General features: G+C 46.0%; 1 protein-coding gene across 5 annotated transcripts in view; it reads left to right on the forward strand.

Annotated features, from left to right (window-relative positions):
- The window catches only part of hth (Meis homeobox homothorax), a 502,527-nt gene that overhangs the window by 62,860 nt on the left and 427,258 nt on the right, over positions 1-12,409 (forward strand). For all 5 annotated transcript variants that reach the window (XM_069126288.1, XM_069126289.1, XM_069126292.1 and 2 more), the window contains exon 6: positions 2,942-3,133. In XM_069126288.1, coding sequence (XP_068982389.1) covers positions 2,942-3,133 — 192 coding nt within the window. The remainder of the gene's footprint in view (positions 1-2,941; positions 3,134-12,409) is intronic.

Raw genomic sequence — 12,409 nt, forward strand, 5'->3', positions numbered from 1 at the left:
CAGTCTATCACAGAAACGATTGAATCTTGTACCTGCGCAAAATACGGTTCCGAAATGTACTGTAGCTGCACATGAGTCATAGGACGATTCGAATCGAGGATGACTCACGTATTAACACCGTTTTGATATACGAAATGTAATAATAAACAAACTCCGGACAAGACAATATGGCCGCTACACGCAACCGTCAACCGAAATCGAATTTAAACTTCCCCGTACTCCCCCCACTAATATAAATAAACGAACACAATTGTTAAGACAATTAGTGAGTTAATACCGAGCAATCTTATAGCGATTAATATCGAGCGAACGTACTGATTACCGTGTATAATACTGAGTGAACGACGACTAACTCTGCACTATAAATAATTTTAAATAAATTGACTACACTAAGCATTAACCCGTCTCGTCACTACATACACCAACACGTACAATCGTACACCACAGTACGATGAAAATTGGCAGAAACCGTTTGCTAGAGAAGTAGAGGAATAATAAATTAACAATTATATGTTGTCCTCACGATCTCCGATGTAAAATTCATTGAAGAAATTTAATTAAGAAATTTAAAATATAAATTATCTGAGATAGCAATCTTTAATGATTTTAACAATTTCTCGTAAGTAATCTAGTATTCATGAGTGGGGATGTAAATTTCTCGACGTATCACCTGTTATACATGTGCTAGATATTTAAAAAAACCCGCAGGCAGATCACCAGGCCCTTTTACTCGTGACAAGAAGTCGGAGCAGAAAATGGTCACGCCGTTTCTAATAAAAGTCGAGAGCGGTCAATGTCGTAGAGGACCCGTTGGATCCTGTGTCAGCGCCGGTTGGACCGATCGTCTGCGGTATAGGGTGACGCGATTCAGAGGGCCGATAGATGGCAAAAATTCGTGTCCGCGATGCATCGTATCATGTTCTAGATCATGAGCCGAATACTGGAGAGGTTTTTGGTGAACGCGGAGTACGGTATCAACTTCGAGCATCCACTCACGCGAGTCGATACAAACTATCCGCGGCACGGTCTCTTTTGGGCCGGAAGTTAGAGCGATTAAAGGCGATTATAGAGACGGGAGATTCGAGTTTCACGCGATGCCAAGTTCGAAAAACGATTTTTGCTCAGTGATGGGGTCGGGGTGTGTTCCGAGCTCGTGTACCAGCGGTAAAAAATGGCTCGATAACCGTGTTCTGTGCTCGCCACGTACACAGAGAAAGGCGTACGGTGTAGGTGAACGCTTCTCAGCGTTCTGGCCGTGGCTCCTTTCGGCGATCCGTCCCGGGGAGGAGAGAAAGAGAGAAAAGAGAGAAGGAAAGACGGAACCCCGTTTCTTTTCTTCGGTGAGCATTGTCGGCCGGTTCGACTCGACTCCCGGCGGATCAAATTCTAACCAGTCCGGCATTATAGCTGCTGTCCTTCGAGCTCTCTCTCTCCACCGACCCCCCCCCCCTCGCCGCCCTTTTGGTCCCGCGTTAAAGAGAGTCTAGTCATCTCGAGGAGGCATTGTGTTACCGTGCTCCGTGGCATAGTTGGTACTTGGAAGAAAATTCTGGAGAACCTCGCGCGCGCCACCATGAGAACCACGATCTCGCTGACCCAGTGTATATACGTATAGCCAACGCGGCCGTCTTTGTCGATCTTCGATGTTCTTCATGAAGAAGCATTACAGAATGGAGGAAAAAAGAGGAAAAGAATCTCGGAGCAAGAAGCATAAAATACCGTACTATGTAACGTACTAAACGTGACAACATACGGTATAGTACGATCTATGAAAAGAGGATCGACTGCGGATCGGTTTCGCGTCCGATCAAGCGTTCTCTCGCATACGTTTAACGCATGATAAACGCGTGCATTGTCTACGGTGGTCGGTGTCGGCCACGGCCTTCCACCATTGGACGGTGCCGCCTACGGCAAAGATGGCCGTCTTCTCTATTACATATAAATGCCTAATAAGAAGAACGTCGTATAAGTATCTACTAGGTGGATAGGTTGCCGAGAGGCAGCCAGGCAGAGCCTGTTGGAGAAGTCCGTCGAGAAGGGAAAAGAAGAGAAGAGAAGAGGAGAGAAGAGAGAGGCCAGGAAGAAAGCGCGTGTACGCGCTTGCAACGAGAGAAGACACGCCGCCTCGTAATGCGCCTGGCTTCTCTCCGTTCCTCCTCCCTGTCGATTTACATATAACAAGATAAGCGTTTTTATTTGCTTTTGCTTATATAATACATTTTTTCTAAACCGAATCGAGCGACCAGGCAGAGGCGAAGTCGGTCCAAGGACCGGGGGTAGGGAAAGGGGAGCGGGAGGAGGATGAACCGTGAGGAGGACGCTGGAGGACCGGGTATCCTATAGGCCTGTCAGACCTCATTTGCATACATAACATTCTGGTCGACTGGACACCGGTCAGACCTCCTCGCTCCCTCTCGCTTCGACTCGCTATCGACGATACAACGGGTCTCGTTGCTCGCTGCCGGACCGCTTCCACGGCCTCGAGATGCAACGAGCTCTTCGCCGGCCTCCTCCATCTTTGTGTATCGATACCAGCGTTCGTATCGGCCTCGCCATCCCGCGCGCGGCCCTTTCGGAACCGTGGCTTCGATGGTGAAAATACCGGGTGAACGTTTTACTCGAAGCCCATAGGATCGTGGGTCCATTCCGATTCGACCAAACGAAATCGTTGCCAATTTAGTCGATGTTTATAGCGGTTATAAGAATATTGAAATTACGGAATTAACCGAAGAGACGAGAGAGAGAGAGAGAGAGAGAGAGAGAGAGAGAGAGAGAGAGAGAGAAAGTGAAAGTCTCGGTTTAAATAACTCGTCTCGACGGTGCCTAGAATAGGTCAAGACTCGTTTGTACCATTTCAAATATCTATATTACGTGACATTCAAACGTCCATCAAAGATGTCCAATGTTTAATTCAATTCGTTCTTTCTTTATGCAATCGTAGGTCCATGAACTGTGCGACAATTTCTGCCACCGGTACATCAGCTGCTTAAAAGGAAAGATGCCGATCGACCTAGTGATCGACGATAGGGAGAGCTCGAAACCGCCGGAGATCGGGAACGGTCTGGACGGTGGCGGACCAAGGAGCACCGCTGACAGCACCAGTCACACAGACGGAGCGAGCACGCCGGACGTCGTGAGTACCTCACCATCGTCAACGTCTTATTATCCGCACGACGCGATCACCCCCCACCATCACCACCACCACCATCACCACCACCACCACCAGAGCCAGAATAATAATAACAATAATAATAATCACGCCGGTATCGGCAGTACCGCCACTACCACCCCCTTGCAACTGAGCCAAAACCAAAGCCAAAACCACCACCCTGCGCCGCAGTCGAACACCACCACTACTACTGCTATTACCCCAAGTAGCGCCGCCACAACTCCCAACTCCCTAAAGCGTACGCACCAACAGATGATGATGGCAGCCGCGGCGGCATCCGCGATGGCCACCTCGCCGCACGCAGCCGCATCCGCGCCCCCTGCGCACGCGCACGCCGCCCTCGCCGCCTACCACAGCATCAGCTCGGCCGTTTATCCGTGCTCGTAATAGACGACGCGACTTCCGTGTCGATACCGTGAGACCTTTTCTCTTTCTATCCCTCTGTTACCCTCTTCTATTAAGTCTTTTTCCAATTCTATTGTCATTGCGCGTTATTCTGTTTCAACCTCTACTACTATTAATACTTCTTTTTTTTTCTTCTCCATCTTCTTCTTTTTCTTCTTCTTCTTACGATCCTTTATCCAATTTATACGCTGTCTAGCTATTCTTCGTCATCTAGACGTTTCGGTCATTCGTACTCCCCTCTGGTGACAATCTTTCTTCGAGATCTACTTCCTCTTCGTCAGCTGTGAAAATTAAAGGAGTTCGAACGTTCTCCGGTCTTTTTATCTTGCGATCAGCCTCGTGGTTATATCCCGTCGCGTCTTCGTCTTTTGAAACGAGAGATTTGATGAGATCGCTGGTGACCCATGCGTCAGGATGGTTCGATCGCGACTGACCGTAGCGGGAACCACCGCGAACGCGCACGGCGCCCTCTTGATTCGTCCTCGTGGCTCGAGGTCACGTGTGTACACGTCTGGGCAGAAGTGCCATCCGAATGAACCACGCGAGCCGCTCGAAGAAAGATGTGTACCTACACGTTCTGCTCGTAACACTTTCTCTTTCCTCTTCTTTTTCTTCTTCTTCCACTTCTTCTTTTTCGTCTTCTTCGACTTTCCTCTTGTACTTCGTTTCTTCGTCCAAATCTTACGAACCAAGTTTCGACGATGAAAAAAATCGAGGGTTGCAGGGGTGTCACGTACGGGTCGTTAGGTTACGGTAACGCACACGATAGGTCGCGAATTGTTGGACTGGCGCTACTTGTCGGAATTTCCAGTACGTTGCTAGCGAGTGTCTCGTACTGCTCCGAGCAAAGGACGAGTGTTATTCTGTTTGGCACTTGGCTGGCTTTTGAGTTCATTCACGTTCCGTTTTTTTTCTCTCTTTTACTTCCGTTCTCTTCCACTCTGTCACTACCTTTCTGTCTTTCTCTCTGTTAAACGTTGCTCAATCCGTAGAGAAAAACCGTTCAGTTCACATCGTATGTACATAATTTTACACATGGTCTCAAAACATTCTCCGAATTCTTCCTTCGAGGGCTTCCTCGCGTTGATTCAGGTCGCTAAATGAAACCACTGGATCTCAAAGATTCCACTCTACCTCCTTCGTCTAGAAGCTACAGACGGTGCAATGAAATTTATCGCAGAAATTTCTCCACAAATGGTTCTATACGGAAATACCATGTGTCAGCCAAAGTTCGGGCAAGTTCGCTCTTACGGTCGATTACGTAAGATCGCGGCGTGCTAAGCGAGGAAGAACGCTTCTAAATTCGTCCCGAGTCAGAGACACCAGCCGTCCGATGACATCGATTTTCGGCTAGTGTTCCGCTTTCAAAACACGTCCGGAGATGTCCTCGTCCCTCCGAGACCGCCGTTTCGAGGTCCAACCAGTCACGATGAGCTATTATAGCCGAACGGGACCTCATGCAATCGATTCTACGTTTCGAACCTGTTGTTCTCAAGCGCTTATGCTTCTTCTTCTTCGTCTTCTTCTTCTTCTGCTTCTTCTTCTTCTTCTTCCTTCCTTGGTTTCGGTCTTGAGCGTCGTCGTGGTAGCACGTGGTTCACGCGCCACGTGCTCCGCCGAAGAAACGACTGACGCGTCCACTCTTTCTCTTTTTGTCTTTCTCTACCCGCTTTTTCCTTCTGTTCTCCAAAAACGAAAGGTCTGTCGCGGTGCGGCACAGTGCACGGAATTTCGTGAACAAACACGGGCATTATAGCGAAGAAACGGCCGCGCACGGCGACTCGGTGTGCTAGAGAAGGTCGTTAGGCGAGGATCAGGCATTCGAGGGGCACACAAACGAGAGCGATAGTTGTTTAGGTAGGTCGTTTCTTAGGTTTCGCGCGATTCGTTGCCACCTATAGCGTTTCTTTTAGTCACCCGAACTAATATTTACGATAGTTGACTTACAACTTTTCACACTTTCGACATAGAAGATTATTTTAATTCGTTTCTCTTATTTTAGGACATAATTCGATTCGAACATCGATATATTGAATTTATTTTAAACGACACAATATCTCCCGTTCTTTGAACGCGATGAACGAGAGCAGCAGATCGCGCGTGTCTGTCGAAACCCGGGAATCCTAAATCGTTCTTCTTGCTCTAGTTTTGTCTTCTTTCGTTTGTCCCCTTCGATTGTTCCCCGTTTGGATACTCCAGAGCCGGGGAAACGCGCTCAGCGTCGCGGATCGCGCGATCGATAGTATCGCGAGCGGTAGGCGTGTTTATGACAGGCGTTATATCGTCTACGCGGCGTCTGCTTTCTGAATGGTCCTGGCTCGTGGGAATGTGGAAGGTCGCGCGTGTCGTGGACCATAGTATCGTGTTTGGGTAGAGGAAAAAAAGAAAACGAGCGAGAAAAGAAGAAAATAGATCAGAAACAAGCGCGAAAGAGAGGAGAATATGAAAGAGAGGACGAGTGAAAACGACGAGACGGTCGTTCGTGGACATCGCGTCGGGGCGTGAGCGATGCGAATTCATTGCTGAACCGAACTATTAATCGTGATGAGAATATACGTAATAGGATGTAAGGCTTATAACGCGTAACAAAATGAATTTTGTGTCTATTTTTAAACGGGAAAACTTGTTCAAGTTATTTCTAATTTAAGAATGGAGTACGTGTGCAACGGAGAGTGGAAACGATGAGAGTGCGAATGAGAGCGAGTGCTAGAGAAAAAGGTGAGAATGAATGATAGGAACGCTCGTAGAAAGAGTCGTTCAGCGGTAGTAGACGTAAAATAGTTTTTAACTTATTAGTAGCTTTCGATTAGTGGTTACCGGGCGGAACAAGCGCAACTGACGTTGATCTGATTGAAAAAAGGACACGAAGGGACAGCGTTGTTAATTGTACAGCGATAGAGCGGTCTCGACGATTTCACCCTGCTTAAAGTACATCGATAGATCTTCAGCAAGCATATTCCTATATCTCTGAACACTGAATGGATACGAAACTCGATCATTTCAAATTATAAATTTAAGAATGTGGTAGTCTAGGAATCTATCAAGGGTATATTAAGCAGGGTGTCTCGTGACGATCTACGGAAAAATCGAGACTCGATCTCGAAGATGCACGCGATCGAAAGAGAGCAAAAACGGAGACACCCACGGTGAAGCGCGTGAAAAACAGCGACAAGAGCAGAGAACTGAGCGAGATGCCCAGAAGTCGTACGCGATCGAACTATCATCACCAGAACACTAGGTCTCGGTACTCGTAACTAGGGAGTTGTGTGAGGTACAAGTCCTGGCCGGCAGGGCGCGCGAGGTCCACCCCCAATCCCCGTACTTAATAACCCTGCAGTAAAAATAAAACAAAAAAGGGAAATAATAATAAAGAACAATAAAAAAAAAAACAACAAAAAGATGAAACTTTCTGCATATACACTGATAAGAAGGGGTATCGAGAGAAGCAAGAGGCAGAAGGAGCCGTACGAGCTCCCCAGCTGGTGCCCGTCGTAGGAAACGAGCCTCGAGAGCTCCTTGACCCTGGAAATTAGCATTTTCTACACGCGAACCGATACACATGCGATTTGCTGACACTCACTTATACGAATACATACATACACACATCTATAGACTAATATACAGAACACGATCGTTATGAATCACAGGAGCACACGAGAGACTTATACAAGCGGACACACGCGAACATTTGAACCAAATCGTCTCGCGGGTGTACGCTGCCAGGTACATGATCTACCGGTATACGCAACGATACACATTTACTATCAGAGGGAAATATATACACAATTACCATGCAAGTATATAATGTATATACATGTAGAGTAGAGTCTATGGGGAACAAACGTTGATCACTGACGGCAGGTACGTAACGCGGAAATAGGGTACAGGGCGCAGGGCACCAGACGAGGGAGGAACGTTCTCCAAGGCTCCTCGTGCTTCAATGTTCTCCCTTTGCTCCTTTTACATGACCAACCCCAAATTAGGATCTGAAATAAATGACGAAATGCAAGAACCAAAAGACGAAAAAATATAACGAAACAAAAATATAATGATGAAAGATTTCAATAATAAACATATATTATGCAACGATTGAAAAAAAGAAAGACAAATGCAAGGGTGTGTACGGAGGTTGGAAGGTGGGCTTCGGCACCAGTCGGTCGGAACCCTAGTTACGAGTGCCGAACCTAGGGTCGAGAGACCTCGAACACGGGTCTCTCGGCTTTTCTTTCTTTCTCCCCCTGAAAAAAATAACGCTATGGATCCTGGGAAACGACACACGGTGGAGTGTCGAACGGAACACAGACAGCGCGATGGAAGTTGCCATGTTTGAAGAGACCGGGCTGAAGAAATGGAGAACCGCGCTACCGGTGTTCTCCGAAGTGTCTTCTATTCGATCATTACATTGTATGTATCCATAACGACGCTCAATTTTTACATATTTCGCTCTGGAGGATAAGCTGCGTTTTCCTATTATAAGTCTCGTTTGTTCATTTTTTTTTTTTTTTTTTTGTTCACCGCGCGGATTTGTACATTTTTTTACGCCTATTTTTGTGATTATTCAATTCTCGTTTGTTGCGTCTTCCAGTTGAGAATCGTTGGAATTTGTATATTTTTTGATTACCGCAACTTTATAGTAGAAAATAGAGAATATATAATTGATCGTTGCATCGCGATATTTACGTGATATTCTTCCTTTGTCTTTTTTAATAATTTCTTTTCGTGCTATTGTTCTCGACACATATAGAACTTGATCGAAAAGTTTTGTACTTACTACGATTATTAGAAGTTTACGCAAAAACAGATTTGCTCCAATTTACGCTTATCGAACGAACGACCGGATCCACGTCACACGCGGAGCGTCTTCTCGAGCGCGTTCACGAGATGAACCACGCATAGGTGATGATAAAACTGATGTGAATACATAGTGCCATAGGTGCAGGGCAGGCGCTCACGCGTGCGCTCAGACTGTGTACTTAATTATCATTAATCAAAATCTTACTAATTAATGGCTTCGACGCGAATGAAGCATGTGTCGATTGACCACGATCGCTTGACAGTCGATGCTGTGACACGAGAGACAAATCGGGACGAATCTACTTGTTTTTATTTGTACACGATTCATTTCCTGATTGAAGATCGCGAGCCACGTTTGTTGTTTTTCCTTCGATTTTAATATGATTTCGATGGAAAAGTTCGTTTTATTCGAATAAATTGTTGATAAATTGTCACATTTGTTATTCATTGCGACAGTTTCCTACTTAAAGTATAACGAGAGACTGACAGTTAGGGATCAGTTATTACGAAGATGTATCGTATTACAATCTAACGCGTATATCAGTTTAGTGCATCGATAGAACGAGCTTTTCCACCGATCTAATGTTTTCAATTTCGCGATAATGCATGGATCTCTCTGCGATCGTGGTCGAATCGTTTCACGGAGATGTTCGGTCGATATGGCTTGCGTCTCACGTGCTCTGTACACTTATTATTTTTGGGCGGGCGAGGCTGGCCTCGACGAACATTGAGGAAGCTCTCGTAAAGGCGAGAGGAGGCGAGCAATCGCCGTTCGATCGATTCCTCCTTCTATCAAGTGATAAAATACCGATCGTTTGTCGAGGATGTCGCCTATATTTCTTCTTTTATTCTTATTCTTTTCTTTCGTCGAATAACATTGTACGTACTTCATTCTTCGTTTTTAGATTTTGTCCGTTTCGTATCTTGTTTCGTGCGATTGTTAACGTTTAGTCGAGACGAGACTTTACTCTTTCACCGTGCAAAGTCACATATGTATACGCGCGTGAGTAGTTGAATGAGTTTACGAAACGCATACGGACACGTTGAGGGTGACACGACACGCACGCGCGCGCACACACGGAACACACAAGCAGTCACAACTATAGGGAGAGACATACGCGGCACACTCGCACACGTAAATCATACACGTATATTCAGCGGCAAAGAGAAGACACACGTGTACACGCTGTTTCAATTAACCGACGGCACATAATTATTGACGCGCGTCGGGAGAGACGCTCTCTTTCGCTCTCTTGTACACATCGACGGACATTGTGCATGTATGTGTGTTTACGACTACATCTTTTACCTAAACGTAGGCTTAAGGAACGATTGGATGAGATTTGGTACGGAGAAGGATCGGGCGTAGTATCGAAAAGAAAAGAGATGAAGGAAAAAGAAGAAGCGACGAGAAAATAAAAAGAAGGCGGACTCACCCGAACAATTGTATACGACTAGCATTACATAGCGATAATATATTACCGATAATGATAAACTTGTTTAAACTATTGTCTCAATCAACGTATTTTCATTATAAATAAATGTTAGCCTTTTGTTGAGTTAAAAAAAGAAAAAGAATATGAATGAATTACGAGAGATGAACAATACATTCACTTGCCTGGTAATTTCCATTAAGAAAAAAAAACACCGATACCAATGAGATCTTCGCTCGAGATAAAAAAAACGAAGCCTCCAGCTCCTATTCCTGTGCATGCAGAACACCTTCGTGTCTTTTTTAATTAAAGCGTCAACGCACGGCTGTGCGTCGTCATCGTACTATGTTGAATAACGCGCTCCGATCGTCGCTGTTCCTCGTTGTCTATGTCGTCGTCATCGTCGTCGTCTTCGTCATGCTCGTAGTCGTCGTTGGTTGTGTAATTGCGATCGGCTTAATTAAATTCCCTCGACTCATCGTCGAACGCTTGAGCGTAAGGGAAGACGCCTTCGTCCTCTCGACGTGTGACAATAATGGCGAATACACGGCGAATCGCGAGGATAGGGACGATTCCTGGAACGATAAACTCGTCCATCGAGATCGTGGGAATTAATTAAGACATGAGTCAGGGAAACGCGTTCGGCGTGGTAAAGATTTCGCTGGATTCGCCTCGATTTTGGCTCAAGGACGATGTGGATCGTTTTCGAGAGAGCGAGTGGATATCGATCATCAAATTGCGAAGACGAGGCTGCAGAGAGGAACAACGTGGACGATATTCCCTGGAGGAACGACACACACCGGACGCGACGAGGGAATATTAGCAGAAGCTTGGCCATAAATCTCGGTTAACCCTCCGCTAATAAATATTTAACCCTTTAAATTTGCAACAACCCTCGGCGCGTGTAGCGATTTGCATAAGACTTCTATTTCATTTACACATCGCATAATTGAATATTTAAATTCAATTGCCTGCCGTTACGCGCTCGCTGTTCCGAGCCGCAAAACTGCAGTAAAACTTGTAACAGGGCCACTTTCCATCCCCCGAAAACCCACCCCCGTTTCGAGGCTGGCCTCTTCCGTGGCGAGAGGAACGGCCTCCTAACCTACCCTTCGCGATCCACGCTGCGATCAACCCTTGGAAACTGCTTCGAGAATATTTCGCCGCCCCCGGGGAACCAAGAGGGACGGACAGATTCTTACCTCGGCGAACGTAACGCGTAAGAAGTCTTCTTCGCTCCCTTGATCGTACCTTTATATCCCCGATAGTCACTCGCCCCCAAAGAATACCTCTCTTACGACGAATTGCGATAATTCGTCTCTTGTGGTGGTAAAATAATTTTTAGAATTGTTTTCAGGATGATTATCGCAGGGTTTAATGCGTTAATATTTGTGGCATCAGTTATCATAGTGATATGTTGATAGATTAAATTAGATCGAAACAAGTGACAAAGCGTACAATTAATTTTGTGTCTATAGAAAATGTTTTAACTCATTCGCTCACAAATTATTCAGGAGCTACAAACATATCATTTTTCTGCATGCTATATGTCAAAAAAGTAATTTAAACGAGCACTTTGACATTTCGAAAATCAAATGATTTACGATACTATTCGCGAAGAACGAAAGATTTAACAAAGCCTTTTTTAATTTTAGACCAAAGATTATGACATGATCTAAGACACGTTTGATCTTTCCGGAAGGGATGCAGAATGGCAATCACGTGGGCGATACTCGCGTCGCGTCGCGAAACTTTGCGTTCCACTAGCCAAATTAAAACCGAACCCTCCGGTCCTCTTGTTTTCCTCATTTTTTCTCGGTGCTCGTCCCGCCGCTAAATATTTTTAGAAGCGTTTCATCGAGTGACGAACGCGTATATACGCGCCACGTGTCGAGGCCCGTTCGTGCTTCGTGGTGAATGTCCTCGCGCCTTCTCCTCCTCTTCTCCTCCTCCATATTCTTCTTCTTCTTCTTCTTCGTCGGGGTTCGCAACAACGATCTCTTCTACATTCTCAGAGCGACATCTGGTGTCGCGGCACGTATATGGCCGTTAGCACTTTCACGAAAGGGATTACCATTGTCACGTTATTCATGCTAACGATGATCGGCTGAGATCGGTTGCGACGATAATCGCCATGTCACTAAAATCGAGGAGGCGGTCATTGTGAGCGACATACTGACAGCATAATAAATTATCCTTTCCTTCTCCCTCCTCTCGCCTTTCGTCTGTCCTCGCTCTTTCTTGCTTGCTCTTCGACATCCTCGCGTTCTCCAGACTTTTGCCCGGTTGTCGTACGGATCTTCCTCTTTCCCTTTTGCGAGATGATGCGCGTACCGGTACGTGTAGCGTTGTAACGCGATACAAGACGGTCCGGCACACCCGTTTCCCGACAATAATCGCGAGGACAGCCGGCGATTATATCGCGAGAACAGTGCCATTCTTTGGCCGCTGTTTATCGGACCCGTTTGACCAGTCGCCATCGTTCCAATTGCGACCGTGGAGAAATTAGCGCCGCTATGAAGCTCTCGGAAGAGTTCAGATTAAATTTTATCGTGTACCTACCATATTGCCTGAATGTCTTTCGATGTAACTGCTCGATTTGGACAGC

The sequence above is a fragment of the Bombus flavifrons genome, chromosome 13 (genome assembly GCF_040668555.2).
Source record: "Bombus flavifrons isolate JBK064 chromosome 13, iyBomFlav1_principal, whole genome shotgun sequence".
Taxonomy (NCBI): domain Eukaryota; kingdom Metazoa; phylum Arthropoda; class Insecta; order Hymenoptera; family Apidae; genus Bombus; species Bombus flavifrons.